The following is a 24,611-nucleotide window of genomic DNA, read 5'->3' as shown; positions in this document are numbered from 1 at the left end:
CTCATCTTGTGAACCCTGCTCTGGCCACTAGGGTACAGGGCCACCAACTCAGCCTGAAGGGATAATGTGGGGCATGGGTGGGCACTGTGGAAGGACAGGACAAACAGGCCCCCAAAGAGGGCAGGGTCAAGGGTCATGGAACGGAAACCATCTGGCCTGGAAGTCAGCTCTTGAGTGCTGGCACCCTGCTTTCCCTCCCCAAGTTTAGAGCAGGCTTCTGGGTCTGTCAGCCATTAGGGCAGGACTGCCCCTTAGAGCCCCATGGCAATCCCCTTGAGGTCCCCCCAGGCTTCACCAAGCAGCATGCAGTACCAGGCCCAGATCTCGACCAGCCCACTGGACATGCTCAGACACAGTGCAGAAACCTGCCCTCTGCTGACAGGATCTGCTCCCTGCTCAGTGCCCACGGCAGGGAACCCAGGACCCAGTGACCTGAAATAGGAACATGCAAAGCCAAGCAGTATGGCTAAATCCATTTATTCCGAAATAAAAAGCAAAAAACAGGAGTCAAATCACCCGGGCATAACCCCCGTCCCTGTCTCCATCTATCCTATACTATCAATAAATAAGTTTCCCCTCACCCCAAATATTTAATAGAAACTGCTCCCCATTTGCCAGTTCCGACCTCCGTTATGATATAGGGGGCTGCCCTACTCCCAGAATATACAAAATGTTACATAGATATAATATATACACTGAGGAAGGGAGCCCACCCCACCACCAGCCATGCCCGTGCCCGACCTTGGTGAGCCCCAACTGTCCCCAGGCCTGTGAGAGTGCTGCCCAGTTGTCTAACTGGGCGAGGGGGGCACTTATGCCCCAAAGTGCCTCTGAGTAGAGGATGCATGAGCCCCTCTGAAGGACTGCTTGGTGGGGGTGAGGAAAAGCCTCCTAAATAAACTACCTCTGGCTCTTCGTTTTTCTGAAACTAGTAACAGCCCAGAGATTAAGACAGCCCCGGCCAAGGGGCCAAGGGATCCATAGGTGTGTACCTCCCCGAGCAGGCAGGGAGCTCATCATACCCTTCTCAGGGGTCCTATCTGGCTAGTCTAGCGATCAAAGGGTAACCAGGAAGGGGTGACAGGATGGGGTGGAGACGGTCCAGTTTTGTCTGCTAGTGTTGGGTTATTAGACCACCATGATCTTCACCTCGTCGTGGTCATCGGCTCGGTAGAAGAAAGGGATGCAGGGGTTGTTGCTCAAGCCTGGGCGCTCCTGGGGGTTCTGGATCTCTCGTAGCAGCTGCATGATCTGCTGCGCGGTGGGGTTCTCAGGGGTAGCCAAGCCCTGCAGGGCCTCTCCCTGGATAGGCTCCCCACTGTCAGCGAGGCTCACCTCGCGAAGATCTTTGGGGAAAGGGAGGCAGGGCTCAGAGCGCTGGGCAAGCCGAGCTCTTGCCTGCCTGCCTGCCTTTCCCGAGGGCTCTACTCACCATCCTGGCTGCCAGCAGCACCAGTCTCCTGGGCGGCTGGGGGCACTGCAGGGGGCTCGCCGGCAGGGTTCTGGGCAGCCGCCAGGAACTTGCCATACCATTCGTTACGCTCGTCCACCAGGCGCAACACCAGCTCCTGCAGCTCCAGGAGCTTCACCTGGAGGGAGAGGCGCTCAGCACCGGCACCCCCGCTCCCACCCCGCCTGCAGACATGCGCAGGGCCTCTACCTTCATCTCCTCCTTGTCCTGAGCCAGCCGACTAATGTACTCCTCCTTCTCGCGGTGCCGCTGCTTCAGCACGGCTCTCTGACTCTGGTAGAGGGCGATGTACTCTCCTGCAGGAGGGTGGGCAGGTGGACAGGGCTCAGGCGTCAGGCTCCCCATCCACCATACAATGCCCCTGCCCTGGCCTTCCCACTCACCGATGGTGTCTGTTTCCCCAGACAGCTGGATGCAGCGATGCTCCAGTTCCTCTACCCGCTCCTTCAGATCCGCCTTCTCCTGCATGAGCTCCGTAAAGCGGCTCTGCAGCCAACAAGCGGGCTCAGGCGCGGCTGGCCCCACCCACCGCGCCCCACCCCGCCCGCCCATTGCTGAGGGACATTCTCTCACCTGCAGTTTGTCCATGGCCACCTGGAGGGTCTGGTGGGTCTCCACAGGCACGCTTTCCCCGCCAGTGCTGGGGCCCGGGGCCTCCTCCAGCTCGCGCTGGGACGGGGCTACCAGCTGAGCCAGGCGCCGGCAGCGCAGCTTTTGCTCTTTCAGCTGCCCACGCAGCTGTGCCTGCTCTTCCTGAGCACTGGCTAAGGCCGAGTTTAAAAATGCCACCTGAGGGCAAGAGGTGCGTGTGTGCTTTTGTAGGGGGGAATGCTCAGGACACGGAGGGGCGCGGAGGCAGAGGATCTCCGCTCCTCGGGGCCTCTGGGCACACCTGTGGTTCAAGGACTGCGCGGTGGCTGACCACTGGCTCCCAGGGGAGGTGGGGAATCAAGAGAAGTCAGAGGGCGGAAGCCAACAGGTAAGAGGGTGTCTTGGGAGGGACCTGAGAGAGGCACGACGGTGGGATGGGAAGGGGCAGGGAGGTCGGCTCACCATGGCCTCTGGGCTATCTAGGTCCTCCGGTGTGCTCAGCTTTGGCTGGGAAGCCTCCCTGTCCTCCTCCTCCTCACTGTCCAGTCCGTCTCCTGTGGGGCAGCCACAGGGTCCTCAGGCAACCCCCCAAAGGAGGTGGAGCAGCCCAGCAACAGGGCCCAGCTCTGCCCCGCCTCACTGCGCGACCCTGGGCTTGCCAGTCCCCGGAGGAAATGGACTCGCTGTCCTAAGGGCTCTTCTAACTCAAGCCTATGCTGCTAAGGGTCCCCCTGCTCCGGGGCTCTGTCCGCTCCCTCTGGGCAGTCCCAATTACCTTCCCCAGGCAAAGCCATCAGGCTCAGCTGGGCCTGCAGCTTCTGGTTCTGCTGGGTGGCAGCTTTCAGGTGCCCCTAAGGGGCCAGGAAAGAGAGTGAGAAAGGACACGGGTTGCAGGCCTTCCCACTCGGGGCCCAGCCCAGCACGCAAATCCCTCACCTGGGCCTCCTGCAGCTCCTGGCGGAGCACGTCGGCCTGCGCCTTGCGCTGACTCTCCTCCTGCTGCAGCTGGTCGATGAGCTGGGTCTGCAGCAGGCCCTGCTTGTGCAGCACCTCTTTCTCCGTGACCAGCTGCTGACAGGCGGCCACGTGCTGCTGCAGGTGGGTCAGGTACTGGTCCCGCTGCTGCTGCAGACTCTGCGCCTCTTGGCTCTTCAGTTCCACCTGCGAGGAGCCCCCGGGAGTGAGGACATGGGGTGGCTTGCTTCCCGATTCTGAGCCTGTGCCTGAAGTAACCACGGAGGGGCTCGGCCACCTGCCCAGGCCCGACGTCCTCACTCCAGGGCCTCAGTGACTGACTCCCTTGCGCAGAACCCCATCTCACCTGCACCCAGCCTCACACCTCGTAACAACCTATTTTAAGTCTGAGCCAGACTGGTGGAAAGCAGAGTGCACCAACCAGCATCTACACTAAATGCCGGACGCTGTACGTCCTGATTCTCACTGCGTCCTCAGTGCCACTATGAGGAAAATGCTAGTCTCCCCTTTAGTTAAGGAAACTGAGGCTTAGAGATGTGACATGAATAGCAACCAGGGGGGCTGAGGTTAGCACCCAGGGCTCACTGCAAGGAGCCACCCATCGTCCACCATCCACATCTCTTCTCTAATTGGGCTCAAGGCCTCTAGGAGGGAGGACGATGCAGAGTTATCCACCTCTAAAGGTCAGATGGCAGGGAGCAACAAGCAGTCACAGGCTCTGGAGAACTCGGGGGTAACCTGTATCTCTACGCTGGAGCTGCCTCTGTTCCGGCCCTGGCACCCAGCTCATCCCTGCCCAAGTGCCTCCCCGCCCCCAGAGGCTGGTGCCTATCCCCGAGCACTTCTCAGTTGGGGCAAGGTTACCGTCTCCTTCAGCTCCCCCAGCTTCTCCTGCAGCTGGCCCAGCTTCTTGGCCAGCTCGTTCTTGGCGTGCTGCTCTGACTGCAGCGCGGTGGTAATCTCCATATTCTCATTGCTCTGGAGAGAGAGACGCCATCAGCAGCCACCCCATGCAGGTGGAGACCCCAGAACATGGTATCCCCCTCCCATAGCTCAGGGAAGGGTGGAAAATCATGGGAGCAGGGCTCTCTGGGTCACAGGGAGTCTCCGTAGGCACCACTTCACTTAGGGCCTGCACCACCCCATTTTAAAGGTGGAAAAACAAAGGCCCAGAGGGGTTGTGTCTCGCCCTGTGCCTAAGGACTTGACAAGGCGGAGGCAGGCCGGGCAGGTGGGGCTGCGCACCAGCCTGACGAAGCCGTTCTGCAGCTCAGCCAGCTGCTCCTTGAGCTCGCGGTTCTGGGATAGTGCTCGGCTGATGGTGACGCGGTCACTCTGCATGTTCTCCAGGATCTGCTTGTGCTGTTCGGTCTGCTGCCCCCAGCTCTCGGCCGCCCGCTCTAGCTCCAGCAGCCGCTGCTCCTGCTCTTGATTCAGGCGACTCAGACCCTCGTTGTCTTGTACCTGGGCCTGCAACTGCCCTGCCAGGCTCTCTAGTTCCTTTCGTAGCTGTTCTGCCTCAGCTTGAAGCTGCTGTTCCATCTCTGAGGGCCCTGCTGGGGGGTCCTGGGGTGGGGGGACAGCTGAGAAAGGAAGCATACCATCAGGACCTCTGCCTCTAAAATCTCAAAAACCCTATTCTTTTTTTTTTTTTTTTAAAGATTTTATTGGGGAAGGGGAACAGGACTTTTATTGGGGAACAATGGTCAAATTGTTGTCCTTTCAATCTTAGTTGTGGGGGGTTCTGTTCAGCTTCAAGTTGTTGTTCTTTCAGTCTTAGTTGTGGAGGGCGCAGCTCAGCTCCAGGTCCAGTTGCCGTTGCTAGTTGCAGGGGGCACAGCCCACCATCCCTTGCGGGAGTCGAACCGGCAACCAGGTGGTTGAGAGGACAGGCTCCAACCAACTGAGCCATCTGGGAGCTCAGCGGCAGCTCAGCTCAAGGTGCCGTGTTCAATTTTTTAGTTGCAGGGGGCGCTGCCCACCATCCCTTGCGGGAGTCGAGGAATTGAACTGGCAACCTTGTGGTTGAGAGCCCGCGCTCCAACCAACTGAGCCATCCGGGAGGCAGCTCAGCTCAAGGTGCCGTGTTCAATCTTAGTTGCAGGGGGCAGAGCCCACCATCCCTTATGGGACTCGAGGAATTGAACTGGCAACCTTGTGGTTGAGAGCCCACTGGCCCATGTGGGAATCGAACCGGCAGCCTTCGGAGCTAGGAGCACGGAGCTCTAACCGCCTGAGCCACCGGGCCGGCCCTCAAAAACCCTATTCTTGATCCACAGCTCCTAACTCAGCCTCCTCACCCCAAATCTTGGTTTCCTAACTAATAATTCCTCACGCTCACGTGATCTTCAATCTTTCAAGACATTTTCAAATAGAGATCTTTACATTTTTATGTGCAAGACCATGTGGTGATTGACAGTGGGCACTCTAGCCTTTTTTTGTACATGGGGACACTGAGGCTCAGTGAGATTGCAAGACTTGCCAACTCCTGGTACAGACCTCTTTCCCTTTGCCACAATGCCCTTCCATCCACCCACCTCCTCGGGGGCATTCTAGCCACCCTCATCAGCTCCCCCGACAAATCCTGCTCCCAGATCCCTCCAACCTCGGCTTACCTATCTGGTTCCTCAGCTCAGCCAAGCTGGCCTCCAGCTCCCGCACCTGATTCATGCTCTGCTCCTTCTCCTCACCTAACTTGTGCATCTGCCCAAACATAGGGGAAGGAAAGTATGGAGGGAGGGGATGGAGGAATGGCCAGGCGACCATCTCCCTCTCTACCCCCATCTACAAAACACACACATCTGCCTCTGGCTGCATACAGCAAGTGATCGGATTCCCATTTGACAGATACCCAGAAAGATCAAGTGACCTATCTAAGGTGGGGTGACCGATCTGAGAAGGTCACGTCACCTGCTCTGTCATCTGTTGCATCCTTCGGTACCAAATGTCATTCTCTTCTTTTAGATTCTCTGCATACTGGTCTCTCTCCATCTGCAGTTGCTTCAGCGAATCCTGCAGCTGCAAGAATGAGTATAGACATTAGCAGGGGCTGCCACTGGGCCTCACCTGCTCCTGGCCACCTGGGGTCATCTCCTTCCACACTCCTCCCTGTACAAAGCCTCACCTGCCCCACATATATCTCCAGCTGTGCTCGCTCCTCCAGGGCCTGCTGTAACTGCTGCTTGCCATCACCAGGGGTTTCAGAAGGACTAGAAAACTGGATGGTGAAAAATGAGGTTAGATCTGGGGGACCCAGGCTGTTCCATGCAATGCCTCCCCAAAAGGGTCTGAGCTAGGAACCACGTGCTACTCAGGGTCTATAAAGATTTCTTTCCTTATGTTATTGTACCACGTCGACAGGGTTTATATTTACTAAATACTCATTGTAAACTATTCAGACAGTAAGTGTTCCAAGTCCTCCCAACCTTTCCTCTAGCCCCCAACCCCACCAATCTGGTGTGTATCCTTCCAGACCCTTTCTCTCTATATATATATACAAACACGTTTAATGAATGCACATTACAGTTGTGTTGTTTTGTGGTTCTATCATATGTGGTTCTACAACTTATTTTCACTTTGCTGCATACCAGGTATATTTAATTTTTGTAACGGTTGCACAGTAGTCCTATATATGAATATAGCATATTGTCAACATACCTTTACCTAGGTGGCTATAATGAGTAAGGCTACACACGGGTGCTGGTCCTCAAAGTGGCGTGGTTGGGTCAAAGCACCCTTAAGCTCTGACTTCTTTTATCTCTGGTAGCCCATTTATTAGACTGCCTATTGCAGGACCAGGCATAAAGATTGCCCCCTAGTGGATGGATGAATGGGACGAGAGGCGAGGAGGTAGTAAGAGCTGTCTGCTGCCCAGGCCAGATTAATTTCACTCTGGGGTCCCATAGAGGAGCGCTGACAATCAGGTCACATCCAGGAGAGCAATCAAGAGGATGATAGCATGAAAAATGGTTGAATGAGCTGGGGCTGTTAAGCTCCAAAAAGATCTTACCGTGTTTCCCCAAAAATAAGACCTACCCCGAAAATAAGCCCCAGTTAAGATTGTCAGCCAGACGGAAGCATTTAGTACGGTATGACGATGTTCCAGAAAATGATGACATGACTGTATTTGAATAAATGTAGATTGTTATACATGAAAAAAAATAAGACATCCCCTGCAAATACACCCTAATGCGTCTTTTGGAGCAAAAATTAACACGTTGCGTACGGCGGGGTTTAAATCCCTCATACCCCTCTGTTCCGGCAGGTTTTTAAAAGAAACTACTCTAAAATGCACTCTTCTCTTTAAAGTATAAATGCTTCTATGTCATTTATTATTTTTCTATGGAATTTTTTAGGATTTACTCACCTATGATGTTAGTAATCCCTCCTGGTGTGATACTGCAGAAAGCAGCTTCCTTTGTTATTAACGAAACACAAATAATTCAATAAAATGTGCAAAGTAAAAAGAGTCAACAGTAAAAACGAGAATTCTCGTTATCCGTCCTTAACGCATGGCTCAGAAAAAAACGAAGATTCTCGTGATCCGTACACAGCGTGTTAATATAAGACCCGGTCTTATTTTCGGGGAAATACAGTATAACACCCAGTCTTATTTTCGGGGAAACACGGTAGGAAGGACGGGGAACTCACACACACACCCCCTTTTAAAGTATCTGAAGGTCTGTCTTGGAAAAAAGATGCCACTTTTCCTGTGTTATTCTGGAGAGAAGAAAGACCCCAGTGGAAGGAAGTTACATGAAGGCAGGGCATTTTCAGTGTGAAGAAAAACTGAAGAGGAGGAGCTCTCTGACCCAGACACCGATTACCGGTGGCTTGGCCCCAAAAAGAAGTAACCAGATTCATGGGCCAGCCTGACAAATGTTATCTATAAAACGATGGTTTTCAACAGAGTGCATTAAACAATAAATAAGCCGTATCCTTGAGACTCTGATCCCGCAGTTCTGGGCAGGACCCCACGTTAGAGATTTTTTAATCAAAATCTAGAGCATTCTATGGAGGACCAGAAGAAGGGTCTAAATTTTCTAGTTCCCGGCTGGGGGGTGGGGGGGAGGGCGGCGGGGCCTGGAGTCCCTGGGGCTGCAGCCCCTCACCTGTTGCAGCAGGAGCTCTGACATCTCCAGCTTCTTTTGCAGCTCCTCCGTCCCAGTCTGCATGGCCGTCTTCTCGGTCATCAAGACCCGAAGCTTCTCCTCCAGTTCTGATTTCTGCTGCTTTAGGTCATCAATGGTATGGCTGTGACCAGGGGCAGTGGAAAATGGCATGAATAAAGAACAGAAAGGACCGCTTTGGTGACTGCCCCACTGCCCTCACCAAAGAACCACAGAATAGCGGCACTGGAAGGGGCCCTGGGATCAAAAGTCACAAGTGACAGGCCATAGAGAGGATGTGCGTTGCATGAGGCCCAGCCTAAGCCGGTAACACAGCTGGGACTAGAGCTGGCTCTGCACCCGTCCACGGGGGCGACGGCCTCACCATGCTGCTCGTGGCCCTCCCGCTTCCCAGCACGTCACCCAGCCCAGGGCCCCCCCATCCCCTCCCCCACCCCCTTCCTACTTTCTTTTCACAAGCTCCACCGTGAGGGTGTCCCGGTCTTTGGTTAATTCGTCCTTTTGCTGCAAATACAAAAAGGCCAGGTCAGGCCTGGGCAGGCAGGAGACGTAGCTCAGACTAACAGCAGCTACAGTAAGTCCATAGCGACACCTCCTCACCCGGAGTCACTCCGGGTTTTCAAAGCACTTCCATGCCCACGTTCTCCTCTGCTTTTGAGAAGAACCCGGTAAGGGTGGAAGCGGCAGGTAGAGAGATCTAATTCACAGCTGCTGACAGAGGCCCAGAGATAGCAGATAGTACTGCTGTTGTTGTTACTATTACCATCGTCACTTTTAAACCTTTGTTGAACGCTTACCAGGCACCGTATTAACCCTTTTAATCCTCACACGCACCATCGGAGGCAGTTACTATTATTATCTCCATTTCACAGGTGAACAACACAGCGCATCAGAGGTTAAGTCGCCTGCCTAAAATCACAGAGCTACGACTGAACACTCAGGTCTGTCTGATTCTTGAACCCCATTTTCTTCCTGGGGTGGGAGCGCATTATAAGAGGGGAAATTAAATGTGTATTGGAATCTTTTGTTCAATTTTTGAATGGATGATACATTGACATAGCCCTGCACTCAGAAGGGACATGTCTCCCAGCCACTGTGGTCCTCTCCCTGGGTTTTATGAACCTTTTCGGACACGGCTTGTGTTATCCCTCTCACACATACCTCTTCGCTTTCTGCACACAGGATAACACACTGAAAACACTAATCTCTACCTATGCAGCCCAAACACCTCACTCCTGGCCAGGCCCACAGCGAGCTGGGGCAGGGCTGGCACCCAGTGCTCGCTGGGGAGACAGCGCACCCCAACCCACACAGCAAACAACTCACCCCCGGGTTCCTTCTAACAACCACACAACCTCAAAGCAGCGAGAAATGGCCTGCGCTGCGTTCTGAGCAGCAAGACACTCCACCCTACAGAAGGGACCTTGAGGCTGTCCCCCTTCGGGGCAGCTGCGCCTCCAGTGGCTGGGTGGGCTGCTAGGCTCACCCTGTTCGCCTGTTTCTGCTGCGAGGACAAGGTAGACAGCATCCGCTCCAGCTCTTTGATGCGCTGCTGGGAAGACTGCAGGCGACCAGCAAACTCCTCCGCCATTCCTGGAATGGCAGAAATGGAGCCCAAGGAAGGAATGCCACTGGAGGTCTGCCCATGTGCTGCTGGGCTCAAGGAGGACAGGGCGGCTAGATTCCCACCTTCTCTCTGCCTGACTGCGTGTTGAGTATGGTACAGGGCTGTCTGTAATTCTGACTTCTCAGACACTAGTATCCCTATCGTCTGGATATGAACCTTTGGGAGAAAAGCCAAACAAGTGCTGAAAAAGAGGAAAAGACATGTTCCCTAGGGGACATGAGGGCATACCCTCCACTCCACTCACCTGCAGCTGTTTTCTTAGAGCCCCTTTTTCATTCGCAAGCATTTGCTCACATTCCTCCTTCTCCTGGAGGAAAAAAGAAACGTTATCTTACTGGGAGGAGACAGGGATGAAACAGCAAACGACATGCCCCCAGAACAGGCCCACCCTTGAGGCCAGATTGGACAGGCCCACCCTTGAGCAGGCCCACCCTTGAGGCCAGATTGGGGTGGGGCCAGGAAGGGTGAGGCAGGCCCTTTCTTTCTGCAGGCTGGGAGCAGGTGAGATAAGAATGGGCCTCTACGTCTAAGTCCTTCCCAAACCCCTCAGCCATGTATAATGAGCAAAGAAATCACATTACTTTTTCTAGTTGATCCAGAGTTTCGCGATTCTGTTGTTCCTGTGGGAAGAGTCAAAGGAAGGTAACTGAAGTTGTCCCCCTTCCTACGCTCCCCAGACCAAGAAAGAGGGACGGGCAAGGGCCAGGAATGGGGTTTAAAGGGAAAGTTCACGGGGAAGTTCAAGCAGAGACTTTGGGCCTTGGGTAGCTTTGCTCCCAGCTGCAGCAAAGAGCATCTCAATCCAGATTCCCGTGAGAGGAGATAAGGACATAAACCTCTAGAAATGGGGTTTGAGAAGGGAAGGCCACCCCTTCTGCCAGCTCATGGTCTGGAAGGGTGCATTCATTCATAGAATATTCACTGAGCACACAGCACAGGCTGGGTTCTATTCTCAGTAGCAGAGAGACAGGAACGAAAAGGACCTTTAAGTCTCTGATTCTTTTGAACTTCTATGGACCCTTTAATTCTACCTCCTCAGGAACCTGAAGCCCAGAGAGAAGTGACTTGTTCAAGGTCAAAGGCAGCAAATTTGGGGCGGAGTCAGGGCCAGAACAGAACAGTAAAGCTAGTGCTTTCCCCAAAGGCAATAGAGCAACCAGGGCAAGTGTGGAGAGGTCTCAAGCAGGGGTGGCTGGAGGACAGAGAGCAGAGCAGGCAAAGGCGGCAGCCACAGAAAAAGCCATACCACATGCTCCGTGTTCTAGGGTCCCTCCAGCTGAGACCTAGGCCCCCAGTACCCCATTCTCCCTTGGCACCAGAGGCCACCAGCCCCTTTCTTCAGAGCCCCAAATTGGCAGTGTGGAATTAGGGGACCCCCCCTGGACTCTTACCAATTCCTCTATCTTGCTACTGAGTTGTTTATTTCCTAGTTTGCTGGACTCCAGGGCTACAGCTAGCTCTTGGTACCGGCTCTGAGGCGCATGCAGATAGGAGGAGTTGGAGGAAGAGTGGGGGGAGAGGTAGAAAGAGCAATCATTAGGGTTGGGGGGTGTCTGGGCTGTCTCAGCTGGCAGCGGGGCACCCAGTCCCTGCTTTAGGGGGAGGGGCTGGCCTACAGGGCCACTGGGCCACAGTCCAGGGCCACTCACCTCCAGAACCTTTCCATCAGCAGTAGATGCTAGGCCCTCCCCGTTGACGTAGGACGCAGACTGGGAGAGACAAGAAAGCTCACATGGAGATGCTCTCTGTCCCCTCCACGCCGAAGCGCTCCGACTTCCTGTCTTCTCCGCCTAATTTTGCCCCCTCTTCCTGTAACCCCTTTGCGCCAGCCTCTCCCGGTTCTTATCTCCCCCTTACCCCACCCCTCCTAAGCAGCTCTCATCCTGTGCTCCCTGCAGCAGGATAAAATGACGTAAGCCATCTTGCGGTCCAGCTCCTGAATTTGCACAGCTTCAAAGAGGCGACTCGAGAAGGAATGACGAGCTAAACACGCTACCCAGCCCAGCAGGCTGCTCCCAGCACCGTCCCTTCCTCTTAGGAACCTCTGCCTTGCCTCAGTTTCTATCATATTGTCCTTGCCCCTCCAACCCCCTCTAGGCTCCAGTTTCTGGGGTACCTCGGCAACAAGACCATTGAGTTGCTGCGAAAGCTGACGCAGGCCCTCGGTAGATGAAAATCTGAGGACGAACACAGGAGTCAGGGGAGCAGGAGGCTCGATGGGAAAGAAAGGGTCACGGGCAGCGGCCTGCCTGACTCCCTCAGCCTAGGGACGGCTGCCCCCATAGGAGACACTCACGTGCTTTCTTCCAGAGGAGTAGGACCATTTTCAGCATCATAGTTCTGTTTGGGAAGAAACGCATGAGGTGGTCATTCAACGTGTGATAAGAACCACCCGGGGGTGGGGCGAGCCAAGCTCATTCCGACAACCTTCCATCTTCCCGAACCTTAAGGAAAAATCTGGTCTTGGCCTCCCCCATCCCAGGCCTCAGGAAGGGTGCTTGGCTGGCCCTAGGAACCATGCTATCTGAATAAAGGGGCAGAGTCCATAGTAGCTCCAGTCTTCTGGGAAGGAGGAAGGGCACACATATAGTGGGGCAGTGGGCAAAGGGGGAAGAGGCACAAACCTGAGTTGATGCCATGCTAGTGACACGGGGGGGACTAGCACATGGGTAAACGACACCGTCAGGGGACATGGTGTCATCAGCAGGTGGTGCTGCAGGAGCGGCACGGTCTTTGGGCGCCTGTCACAGAACAGAGCCAGGGGTTAGGAGGCCATGCGGGAAAGATGGCATCTCGCTGCCATGGATGCGGGGGTGCGGAGCGGGTAGGACAGGTGTTGCTGCAGTCAGAGTGACAGTCACACATGCTGGGAGCCACTCTGGGGTGTGGCTGTGGCTCGCCCAGGGCTGGGGCTGCTCTGGAGCGTCTGGCCAGCCAGAGCTCAAAGAAGACTGCACGACCTCCTTTGTGAACAGACGGCGGCCTTGTTCTCACTGGCCTCAGCAAAAGACAGTACCAGGGTCTGCCCTGTGGCAGCCACAGCAGGTGGAAGGAAGGTGTGCCAAGTCAGGGAGAAGGAAGGCACTGTTCTTCCAGAAAGCCTGGCTGTGCCTCAGTGACCCTCACCGTGGGCCCCTGCGGGGCAGAGGGCAGCAGTGGTAAAGAAGGAGCTGTGGTGAGCACAGCCCTCTGCCTCTTTCCTCTCTCAGCCTCCTTTCCTCCCTCTCTCCTCCCCCACCACTGGCTGCGTTTGCTCGACTCAGGCCTTCTCTGGAAAAGAAGCTGCCCAACTAGAAGCCTCTCCCTGTTCCTAGAGGGAAAAGGTAACACCACCCCAACCTCCTAGCTCCAAATACCTCCCCAACCAAGAAACCACCTAAGAAACCAAAGGCAAGATGTCTACCCTGTGACTCTCGGTTTCCTGAAGAACAATCCTGAGGACCAGGAGCCATGGAGAAGCTGCTCTGTCTCCCCCAACTGGACTCACTTGCTTGACCAGAGCCCCACCGAGCCTCCCCCCAGGCTCAGGCTGGACACTTAGTCCAAGCCTCTGGCTCTAGAGAGCTAACGTCCAACAGGACAAATGGGCAAAGAGATGGGGAAGATGGGTGACACACTGAAGCTTGATGAGGAAAGCGCGCTGGGGAGCCAAGGCCTGTCCAGCAAAACTGGGTCCAGGAGGAAGAGGCTGCACCTCTCTGGGGGGGCAGATAGCTGCCTGCTCTCTCTAGACCCCTCAGCCCTGGCCTCTGAAGACCCCAACCTGCTGACCTCCTTAGAGCAAGTGCTACAAAGCCTGAGGAAGCTGAGGTTGGGTCAAGCTAGTTGCGTGTTTACTGTCCAAGCTGTGACCTTTGACCCTGGAACCTGGTGTTGCTTTGCCAACCTGTACAACTGTCTCTAACAGCTTAGGAGCAGGGATTCAGGCAGGAGACTTTGGGGGAGGCGGGCACTCTCCCAGGCACGGGCCCTCGCCAGCGCTGGGTCTCTCTTGGGTTCCCATTGATCCCTAGCACAAGACACAAGAAAGCTCGGAAGGGGGAAAAAGTCTTTTTCTGAGGACTTAAATATACATAACCTGATTATGTTGTAAGCAACCAAGTTATTTCATAATTTTAAGTCTTGTAGCTACGTCTGGAGTTTCACAAAAACATTCTCCACTCCTCTCAAATGTCCTATTCCATTAAAAACATTTTTTATTTCTCCATGAGTCCCCATTTCTGGAAATACTATCATTTCTGCCCAGGATACTGCCATCACTGGCCTGCATTACTGGAGTAGAAAACTTTAGTGGGAAACAGTTACTGATAGAGAGAGGACTTGGAAACAGGAAGGGACTACGGGGTCTAGGTCTTCATTTCCAGGAGGACAAAGGAATGTGGGCACAAAACATTAGCATAAAGACTCGGCTTCAGGACTCTTCTGGGCCGGTGCTGCCCTCCCCGTGCTACTCAGCGTCTCCTCTGAGCTGACAAAGTGAGTCATAGCACCTACAGGGAGCGGACGGACTGGGCGTGAGCAATCCTGATGATTGAAAGACTAACACCAGCCAGCAGGGCTCAGTCCCAGCCCCTCTCGCCATGCCCATCTCCAACAGGATCTGGTGCCATTTCAGCCCTACTCCTCTGGCCTGGCAGACGTCCTCCAAGGAAGTTAATTAAGGAGGAAGTGCCAACATCACATCCGGAGAAGGTCATCTCCTGATAAACACACATTATGCTCCAGGAGCTCACACTCCTGGCCGTTACCTGCACCACGCCCTTGGCCTGGGACTCCCATTTCCCCCTCTCTCCACAGAGATGAATACTACCTGAAATGCCACCCCCTCCAGCTTTAAGTCCACTTAAAACCAACCTCTCCCTCAGTTGGGCATTTGGAATGTTGCCACATCCTGTCTTGCTTCTTTCAGTGGAGGCTGCCTCCCTCAGTGGGCATTCCCTCTGGTTCCCCTACTTTCTCCGGCATTTAGCCAAGTACCTCCGCTACCAAGGGCCCGCTGAATATGGTTAAGTGTCCAGCTGATTTGTGAAACAGACTAGGGGCAGGACGTCCTGATCCCCCATTGCTTGGTTAACCTCACATTCTTACAGTTAGTTTCTCTGAAAAAATAATCTCAAAACTTGTAACTACGATGCAAACTCCCTCTCTCTTAATCCTAGGTTGCCGACTCTCAAGCCAAAATGAATGAGTCACCTCGAAAAACCACCAACTGCTCTGTGGTCTATGGGTCTTTTAGGGACAGATGTCCACAGGACAAGCTGACCTGAAGGTTTAGTTGTATTTAATCTCTCCTAGTCTGAGAGCACCACTGGACATTCACACTTGAGGCTCAAAAAGCCCAAATCCCACATACCTGCTCTGGAAACTGTTCCTGAACTACTTTTAAACTTCAAGGTACAAATATATGGTGATGGAAGGAGAACTGACTCTGGGTGGTGAACACACCATGTGATTTATAGATGATGTAATACAGAACTGTACACCTGAAATCTATGTAACTTGACTAATAATTGTCACCCCAATAAACTTTAATTAAAAAAAAACAACAAACTTCAAGGTACATCTCAACTTCTCCAAGATGCGAAAAGTTATGGGGGGAGAAAAAAAAAACCCCAGTCAACCAAGCAGGTGAAAAAGCAGACATGAACAGGCCGAGGGTTAATGACAGCAACACAAAAGAAGCCGGAAGCAAAGTATCCCCCAAACCAGAGAAGCCTTGGGGGCGTGCAGAGCTGACAGAGAGCAAGCCAGAGAGGGGATCTCGGCATGCCTCACCTTCCACTTGTCCAATGGGGGCAGCGCTACCCCATTGGAGCGGTTAAGGTCGGACACCAGCACCTTCAGAATGTCCTGAATCTACAGGAGGCAGAAAGGGAAAAACAAGGGCAGGGAGAGAAAGAGAAAAGTGGCTTAGAGAGAGGCAAGAGGGTCAGGGAAGGGAGAAGAGATGGGTTCTGGGAAATAGAATGCTGGAGGAGAGAGAAGAAGGTCAACACCGCGGCCTGTGCCATCATTCCAAACAGCCGCTTGCTGCCTTGCCAGAGGCAGGAATCAACGCCAAGGAACAGATGGAAAAGTCCCCTGAACGATGCACTCACAAAGAGTGGAGTCACCTGACCAGTGCAGCTCTGAATACGCCCATTAGCCCCTCTCCTCAGGCCTAGGGTGCTAGAGGCTAACCTGGCAGGACTCCAGACCCTCATCTCCATTTTAAAACCCAGATTTCCAACTAAAGGTTTGCTTGACCAAAGGGGATTACAGCTAAAACATAAGTTTGGAAGACATTATCTGATTCAACAATATCATCTTACAGATGAGGAAACTGAGGCCCAGGGGAGGAAGTCCTTTTCCTGAGGTTACCCAACAAGCTGTGGCAGAGATGGACTCGAAACTCCTAATCCAGTGCCTGGAACTCTCCTCACCACACCCGGGGGCTCCTTTGATGCTTCCTAAAGGGAGACCCTGATGGTAAGTGGCTTCCCCTTGAGGCTGGGGATGAGGAAAACCACCAGAGCAGTAAGTCCAATAGTAACTACCCTTTACTGAATGTTTACTCTGCACCAGGCTCTGTATTAAGGGATTCAGATAGAAACAACAGTCTCATTTAAACTTCATAAGGGTAAGACAGTAGTACCTGGATTTTACTGATGTGGAAACAGAGACCCAAAGAGCTTAAAGAATTTCCCCAAATCATATCCCTAGCAGAGGGAGAAACAGGATTCAAACCCGGACTTCTTAACCAGTACTGACACTTCTTCCACAATCTAACCACTAAGTTCTAGTCTTCTATCCCCAGTAGCCTGGCCAGCCAAGACTCACCTCCTCAGGCGAGTGACAACCGTCAGAAGTGGTTGTCTCAGGGTTACTGCCATTGTTACTCTTCTTTTTCTTCTTAGCTCCTGAAGGAACAGCAAGGTTGTTCTTCTTCTGAAATTCTCTCAACTGCAGAAAGGAAACGCAGTAAGACTCACGAGAACTATAAAGCCCTGTATTCACATCCTACTTTCCAGTTTACAAAATACTCATATTCGCCATTTGATGTGATGCCACAACAACCCTACAAGGTGTTGTAATTCTCACTTCATGGCTGAAGAAAGGGACTGATCACATAGCCTTTAAAAAAAAAAAAAAAGGCAATAATGGAATTTAAATTCAGTCTTCTGATGCTGAGTTCCAGGGGTTATGCCATAAAGCAGCAGCTGCCAGGGGGCAAAATCAGAGGCAGAGGTGGAAAAGTAAACATTTAAGTGATCAGACATGAGGGTCCTTTCTTATACGTCTATTAGAGATGCACAGCGGTACTTCTCAAATTTTGACGTCAATGTAGCCCAATGGTAGAAGGCAGTGAAGACACACCCCCAGTGAATCTGGGATTGTAACAAAGACAACTCAAGCACCATTTTGAGAGAAGTCTATTATAATCTTACAAACCTATGTAAATGTCATCCCTAAATACACTAATATAAAAATGGTTTTTCTCTCTCAAGAGACTCCAGCAAAACCGATGCTTCAGTCCCATATTTATCCTATGGCACTCAGAGCCCCCCATGTTGAGATGATGATTTGGGGACGATTCCCAGCTGTGAAGAGCAGTTTCTCAGGATCTGCTCCACAGAGGATAAGCAGAACGCACACCAAAGAACACTGATTGAGGGCGAATCTGGTCTCAGGATCATAGGGCATGATTAGAACGTGAGGTAGAGAATTCAGATTAAAAATTAGAAACACTCTCTGGGGACTGGAAACGGGAGAAAACCAAAGTAAACACATTCTCCCCATTGCCACGCAGAGATGTGGTCAACGTTTTGAGATCACTAGTGAAATGTAGGCTTTTTACACTACCAGTGTCTAAGGATGGGGTACAGTCTACAGGAAGCCTGAAACCTCTCCGATCTGGTCCCATAGTGCCGAGTCCCCTTCAAGGTGGAAATTTGTGCCGCGACCAAAGAAAACGGAGAGAGCCAAAACACTAGGAGGCTGGGTCTTTAGATCGAACACCTGGCTCGCGGCTGTAAAGACGGTTCCGAGGGTGATTGTGACGTAACTACATTCCACTCTTCCCTATGGATGCCCGAGTCGCCGCTCCGCGGAGGGGGAAGGGAGCGCAGGGCCCGGACCGAGGTCCTTAGCAACTGGGAGTCCAGGGAGCCCACGGAGCCCAGGGAGCCCAGAAGGTCCGGTTCTTGGCGGCAGGAGACTAGGGCCGAGCCGGGAGTCCCGGGGGTTACCGGCCCAAAGTCACCCGGGAGCGACAAGCGAGGGCGGGGGCCGGGCTGCCGGGGAGTGGGGGGGTGGGACTGGTGAGATTTTGGTGGGGAGCCAACAGGCTCCGAGGGGCTTGCCCCGTGTGCCTCCGAGGCAGCACATACTCTGGCCACGGCCCAGCCGTCGGAGGGGCCTTGGGCTGGGTCAGGGAGCCGCGACCCGGCACGTTTTACCTTTTTCTTGGCCGCGGCCAATTTCTTCTGTCGGGTTTCTTCCGACATCCCGGGACGGGGGCGGAGGAGGCGGGACCATTTGAGCTACAACCCGGCACCCACTGCGGGGTGCTTCCGGTCGCCACGGCGCAAGTGCGACACCGAGCCACAAAAGGAGGGACCCGGGGTATCTAGGCTGCAGCGGTGTGGGCAAGGCCTCAATTATCTAATACTATTGGTCTATGAGAAAGACGTCACGACAAAAGATGCGCGTACGGCCGCTGTCTCCGCCCACCTCGGGGAGGGGAGGGGCCGTCTTTCTCAGGCTGCGCGCGCAGCTCGTTGTGCGACGGTGCTTGGGCTCCATCGCAGGCTTCTGATTAACCCGCGGACCTGAGAGGCCGCACTGCGTCCCTCGCCCTGGACCCTTCTGCACAGCAAACCCCCCCGAAACGGGGGCCCCGGACCCCAGGGCTCAGGAGGTGGGCTAGGAGCGGACAGCAGGGGGAAAACTCATCCCTTCACAATCCCTGACCTGACTCCCATAAGTCTGCCCCAGACTTTCTCATCCCAGAGATCGCCTCGGGACCCCGACCCAGTCTACACACTCCATCCTATCAGAATCTCTCCTTCCTCGAGGATCTCCGCCCTGATCCCGGGAGCGTATCTGCCCCCTTCCCGACTGGGTCCAATGCCGGTAGCTCCTACTCCCCAACTCCTCCAACACCCCCACAGTACCCCTTCTTCCAGGAGCAGACTCTAGGTCCAATCAGCCATTTTTTCTCTCGGATTCCGCTCCAGGACTCAACCAGGACTTTCCAAAAGTTGCGGCGGGGCCTTCCGATCCCCTGTGAGTATGCCTGCGCCCCCCTTACCCTCCGCCGTGTAAGTACTGCTGCTGCTCGCCGGCCTCTCCATCCCCACAGCAGCTGACCCACCCCCAGCCCTCTGCAAGGTTTCCCTTATCCAAAGAAACTCCGGGTTATTTCTCAGCCCTTCCCCTTCTTTTCCTCGTGCCCACCAAGCTTCAAAGAAGAAGCAGTGCCCTGTCTTTGTCAATGGCCCCCCAGGCTCTCCAAGTGGGCTCTGTCTCTCCTTCCTGACAGCACCACAAGTGGTTGGTTCTTTTTGACACCACCATGCCCTCCTTCACCCATCCCACCTACGCGTAAACCCTTCTCATTCCCTCCAACGTATGTGCTCTCTCCTGTCTTAGGGCGTTTGGATATACTGTCTGTCCTCTGTCTGGAATACTCTTCCAGCTTTTTGCCAAGCTGTGTCTACTCGTCCTGTAGAATTGAGCTTCTCAGAGAACCCTCACCCCCATCTTCTAGCTTAGTCCAGCGACCCTGTTAGACACTCCTGTAGCACACTGTACTTCAAAGCACTTTTGAGACTTGTAGTTAGTTGATTAGTTATTTGTAATTCATGCATTCATTAGATACATTTTATTGAATGCCTACCATGTGCCGGGTACTACTGTAGACACAGTGCAATCAGCAGTGAGTCTAACAAAGTCCCTGCCCTCATGGAGCTTACACTCCAGTGGTGTAAGGCCAACAATGAAAATAATATTTCCTGGCTGGCTTGGTGGCTCAGGCTGTGGAAGTGCCGTGTTCCTAATGGCGAAGGCCTCGGGTTCTATTCCCACATGGGCCAGTGAGCTGCGCCCTCTATAGCTAAGATTGTGATCAACAGCTCTTTCTGGAGCTGGGCTGCCGTGAGCAGCCGGAGGTTGGCGTGAGCTGCTGTGAGCGGCTGACCTGTGACCAACTGCCTCAGCCTGGGGGAGCGCAAGACTCAATACCAGCATGGGCTATACAACTAGACTGAGAAACAACGGCTTGAACTGGGGGGGGGGGGGGGTGGCAGAAGAAAGGGGGGGGAAGGAAGATAATATTTTCACTGAAAGGCATAACAAGTCCGGTGGTGACAGATGTCATAAAACATCAGGACAAAGGGATAGTGAGTCTTTGAGAAGTACCCATTTAAATGGGGTGGTCAGAGAAGGCCTTTCTGATGAAGTGTGACCTGTGAGTAGAACTTTAAATGGAGATCTCTGGAAGAAGAGCATAGGTGTTGGGTGTTTTATATTTGGGACTAGGCTATCGGTTCCATTAAGGCAGGGGCCAGGCTTGCTGTCTTTTCCATTGCTGAACCCCTGGAGCCTTTGGCAGCTCCTGGTAGTCTTTGTTGACTGGCTGGAAGATTGGAACCACGTCTTCCTCTGTCTGTTCTGGTGGCGTTCATACAGTTGATCCAACACACGTTTCCTGAACAGTAGCAGCGTACCAGGCACTGGCCTTTGCAGCTTTGAGAGGCAGAAACAGCAAAGGTGAATTGTAGTCCCAGAGAAAGATTTTGTCACCCAATGAAATAAACCCAGCAACATCACAGACTTGAGAGAAGAATCCAAGTAGACCTGACGTGGATTCTCTGGAGTCAGATATGGTCCTTTAGTTAGAATTGGGTTGGGCTGGGAGTGAATGAAAACCCCAAATAATAATGGCTTTAAACAGTCATCAGGGACCCAGGGCTCTGTCTTGTTGCACCTCATCTTCAACGTGGCGTCTTATCTCATCATCCAAGACACGGCTCAGCTCCAGTGTCACGTTGCATACACCATTTCTGATTAAGTTCCATTTGCCAGAAGTTAGTTTTAGGGCCACATCTAATTCCAAGGGAAGCTGGGAAATGTGGTCTTATTCGGGCGTGGGGAGGTGTCTATTACCAAGCAGACGTGGGGAGAGGCTATTCGGGACAAATTGTAGGTTCTGAATGGTGGACAATGGCTCCATCTGGCTAATGACTTTTTGTGCCACTCAGCGGCCATCTCCCAAGTCTGGCCAGGCTGCTGGGGCCAACGAGGATTCCATGTGCCTTGACATTCAGAAACTGAAGGAGAAGAGGGACGTGCTGGACGAGGAGCTCTCCCAGTTAATATCTGAGTGAGTCTCGCTGGCTTCCTCAGCATAGTTCAGATAACTTTTAACTCAAGCCCAGTAACTGCAACCCAGCCATACTAGCTCAGCATAAAAACAGAACCGTACCGTTGGGTTCAGGGTGTCTCAGCAGCCTCTCAGGTCAGGTGTGGTCAGGCTGGGTGGACCAAGAACTAGGACTGGGAAGCTGGCAGGAATGGAGGTTGTCGCTCTCCCAGTCTCTCTCCAGGGCCCACATTCTCGGCTCTGCACCTGTCTGCACCCGGACTCCATTCTGTCTCTGCAGGTGGGGTTTTCAGTGTCTGGGAGGTGCTGGTTCTTGCACAACTCCTGCATTTTCTCACACCCCTTGCTCCAGCCACATGGCACAGACTGAGCAGCTTTTGAATGTGCATTGCACACTTGAGGGGATCTGATTAGCCACTGATGTGCCCAGCTATGGCCAGGGTCCCAGTAGCAGTGTGGTTGGGACTCCTCCCTAAGGGCACAGGGAGCATGTACGAGGGGCTGACCCCTGCCCTGCTGTAATCTTCAGTGGGCAGTGTCTGTGTTGCCATCTCTACGTCCCCAGGGTAGCGCACCTAGTAGGCCCTTGGTGACCATTTGTTAAGTAGATGCCTCATTACTCTCTGAACCTTGCGTCCTCATCAGCTTTCTGAACGATTCTCTCCCTCCCCTCTGACCCAGAGGCTACAGTGTGGATGAGCTGGATGAGCACATCTCCCAGCTGCACGAGTACAACAACGTCAAGGACGCAGGCCAGATGCTGCTGGGCAAACTCGGTGAGACGCGGGACTCCAGGGGAGCACCGGGGCTTGGAAGGAGTCCCCCACCCCAAGGGTGGTTGCCTTCTGCTCCTGGGCCTTCTCACGTGCCAGCCCTCCCACCCTTCACAGCTGCCCCACTCTCTGAGTGCCCCTGTCCTCCAGTCACCTGGCGAAGCAGTTGTACAGCTCCCTGGGGATTTTTCCCTCCACTGTAGGATCTGCTTTGGAGCTGCAGGCAGGTTTGAGCATGGGCTTGCCCACCTGCTGCCCTGAAGACTAGGGTTCCCAGTCTTCTCAGACTGATGAAGACTCCATCCTGGCCTCAAGTGGCTGACTTGCTGTAGATGCAAAAAGTGCGAGGGCGACGCTTGAAGGGGTATTTTATTCTTCCTTGAACACAGTCTTACTAACCAGAGGGCTTAGCCAAGGCACAGACACCTCTGTGTCTGTGCTGGCTCGGACAGCCCACCTGGGAGGTAAGGACTTTTGTAGGTTGCTGCGGATGTATCACCTGGCTTGGATTGGTGGGCACTGTGGCCGGTGACCATTTGGGATAGTGTTCAAGGCAGGGGCTGTAGGTCCAGCTGCTGCAGGACAGGACTTTATTGGGGAACAGTGTGTACTTCCAGGACTTTTTTTTTTTTTCAAGTCAAGTTGTTGTCCTTTCAGTCTTAGTTGTGGAGAGCGCAACTCAGCTCCAGGTTCAGTTTCGTTGCCAGTTGTAGGGGGTGCAGCCCACCATCCCTTGTGGGAGTCGAACCGGCAACCTTGTGGTTGAGAGGACCCGCTCCAACCAACTAAGCCATCTGGGAGCTCAGCAGCAGCTCAGCTCAAGGTGCCGTGTTCAATCTTAGTTGCAGGGGGTGGAGCCCACCATCCCTTGCGGGACTTGAGGAATTGAACTGGCAAACTTGTAGTTTAGAGCCCACTGGCCCATGTGGGAATCGAACCGGCAGCCTTCGGAGTTAGGAGCACAGAGCTCCAACTGCCTGAGCCACCGGGCCGGCCCCTGCTGCAGGAGTTTTATCATGTGTGGTAGAATTGCCTGTCAGCATCCTGGATTCCGCAGCTGGGAGGGCTTCTCTGTATTTCAGTGGGGGAATGGGTCCCAAAGGAGGGGAAGGAGAAAACCGGGAGGGAAATACAGATGGATGAAGAGAGGAGGATGGGCAGGGCCCAGGAAGACAGGAGCGTGAGGGGCTGGAGTCCTAATGGTGAGGGTGTTAGTGCCTGTTAGATAGACCCCAGCTTCAGACTTGTCTGCCCTGCGCTATTGTCCAGGGCGTGGGCTCACGTTGGAGAAGCAGACGCTTTAAGGTCTCTGTTCTCACGCGACTTCTGTTTTGGTGTTAGCGTGGGGAAGGGGAATGGTCATTAAGTAAAGGAACACGAATGAATTATAAACTGTGTTAAGTGCTATGTAGGAGACAAATGGCAGAGACTGAGACTATTGAGGTGTAGGGATAGGGTGGCAGGTGGGGTGAGATAAGGTGGTCGGGGGCCCTCCGAGGAGAGCCCTTCCCATGGGAGGAAAGAAGAGCCTTTGAGGGCACAGGAGGAACAGCACGTCACCAAACAGCCAGGGCATGGCCCATGAGCCAGGCTAAGGAGCGGGCTTTCAGCAGGCCCTGGAAACAATGTAAATGTACATTTCCATTTTCAGCAGATGCCTCTAGTGACTCTGTGTGGAGAAAGGATTCCAGGGCAGCTTTGTTTGACTCCTCTGGGGTGAGGGTTCTGTGAGTCTAGTTTGGGGTGGCCAGGAGGCAGGGCCCATGGTGGAGGGGCCTGGGAGGAGTAGCAGCAGGGTTATCTTGGCAAGTAGGGGAGCAGGAAGAAGGTGCAAGAATGAGTCCTGGGTGGGTCAAGGCTTTGGCCATTCTCCCACTCCTCCCACTGGACATTCATCCTTCTTTTCAGCTGTGATCCGAGGTGTCACCACCAAAGAGTTGTATCCAGAGTTTGGTCTGGACATGAACGACTGAGCAGAGGCTCCCAGCCCCTTGTCCACGGCCCACTGGGACAGGCGGATGTGGACATGAGAAGCAGCGAGAGCCTAACCTACAGTGCACCTACAGGCTTTCCAGCAAGAAAGTGTCAGAAGCCCCTTTCTAGCAAGCCCAAACTGAGTCAGGAGGGAGCCCAGCAAAGAGGGGGACAGGGATGAAAGTGTGTTCCCCGCTCTGAGGTTCCTAAGATGTCCCAGTGATTCCTGTGTGTGTATCCTATTTGTAAATAAACATGAATGATCTTGGTGTGAATTTGTACGCTGATTCCCTCTCCTCTGATAACTCCCTATCTCACCTGGGAGAAAGAGAGCCTGCCTTTGTTATAACCGTCTTACCTGTGCCAGGCATTGTGCTCAGTGCATTACATGCATTATCTCTAATGCTTACAGCCATCCTATGAGGAATTAGTATTGCTATCCCCATTTTACAGATGAGGAAATTGAGGCTTAGAGAGGTGAAGTGACTTGCCTAAGTCACACAACCTGTAAGTGGCAGAGCAGGAATTTGAGATCAAGTCTATCTCTGGAGCTGATAATTTTCAGTACTGCTTTTCTGGGTTGGGGGACAAGCGGGTAAGAGCTGAGAATGAAATAGCAACATTGGGAGGAATCCATCCCTTGTAAATCCATCTACAGAATGAAGGTTCCAGTCGCCAGCTGTAACTTCTATGGAGCAAGGGTGAG

The 24,611-nt window shown here is 53.4% G+C and overlaps 2 protein-coding genes across 10 annotated transcripts; one reads left to right on the top strand and one right to left on the bottom strand.

Moving 5' to 3' along the window:
* Positions 1–461: 461 nt before the first annotated feature.
* On the bottom strand, positions 462–18,389 carry GOLGA2 (golgin A2). Of its 9 annotated transcripts, XM_019728705.3 has the most exons (27): positions 18,232–18,389; positions 16,613–16,735; positions 15,569–15,649; positions 12,418–12,534; positions 12,090–12,133; positions 11,910–11,970; positions 11,443–11,502; positions 11,185–11,265; positions 10,375–10,413; positions 10,038–10,100; positions 9,856–9,949; positions 9,653–9,759; positions 8,612–8,670; positions 8,149–8,290; positions 6,162–6,254; positions 5,948–6,055; positions 5,653–5,740; positions 4,283–4,620; positions 3,902–4,015; positions 2,999–3,223; positions 2,838–2,913; positions 2,525–2,616; positions 2,045–2,260; positions 1,855–1,957; positions 1,661–1,767; positions 1,433–1,589; positions 462–1,346 (listed from the first exon to the last, which is right to left on the bottom strand). In XM_019728705.3, exons 1-27 carry the CDS (start codon positions 18,277–18,279, stop codon positions 1,129–1,131), a joined length of 3,054 nt encoding a protein of 1,017 aa, XP_019584264.3. In that variant the 5' UTR covers positions 18,280–18,389; the 3' UTR covers positions 462–1,128. The 9 variants fall into 9 exon arrangements, with proteins under 9 accessions (XP_019584264.3, XP_019584266.3, XP_019584267.3 ...); XM_019728707.3 differs by lacking the exon at positions 11,185–11,265; XM_019728708.3 differs by lacking the exon at positions 12,418–12,534.
* An 88-nt stretch (positions 18,390–18,477) lies between these two features.
* SWI5 (SWI5 homologous recombination repair protein) lies at positions 18,478–24,180 on the top strand (the record flags this gene model as incomplete). Its single annotated transcript, XM_019728974.3, is given in 5 exon segments — positions 18,478–18,692; positions 19,012–19,060; positions 21,037–21,158; positions 21,840–21,934; positions 23,840–24,180. Coding segments are annotated over 5 exon segments (546 nt in total), but the record flags the coding sequence as incomplete, so codon positions are not given.
* Between the last annotated feature and the right edge of the window lie 431 nt (positions 24,181–24,611).

Source organism: Rhinolophus sinicus, chromosome 16, assembly GCF_057876585.1.
Source record: "Rhinolophus sinicus isolate RSI-liver-muscle chromosome 16, RSI-T2T, whole genome shotgun sequence".
Lineage (NCBI taxonomy): Eukaryota > Metazoa > Chordata > Mammalia > Chiroptera > Rhinolophidae > Rhinolophus > Rhinolophus sinicus.
This window is presented reverse-complemented; position numbering and strand designations above follow the sequence as displayed.

Excerpts from the sequence above, each read along its gene's own strand:
- GOLGA2 (XM_019728705.3), bottom strand. The coding sequence starts at position 18,279 with ATGTCGGAAGAAACCCGACAGAAGAAATTGGCCGCGGCCAAGAAAAAG. Across the intron at positions 16,736-18,231 it reads TGGCCGCGGCCAAGAAAAAG|TTGAGAGAATTTCAGAAGAA; the intron begins GTAAAACGTGCC and ends TCCTTTCTGCAG. Across the intron at positions 4,621-5,652 it reads TGAGCTGAGGAACCAGATAG|CTGTCCCCCCACCCCAGGAC; the intron begins GTAAGCCGAGGT and ends TTCCTTTCTCAG.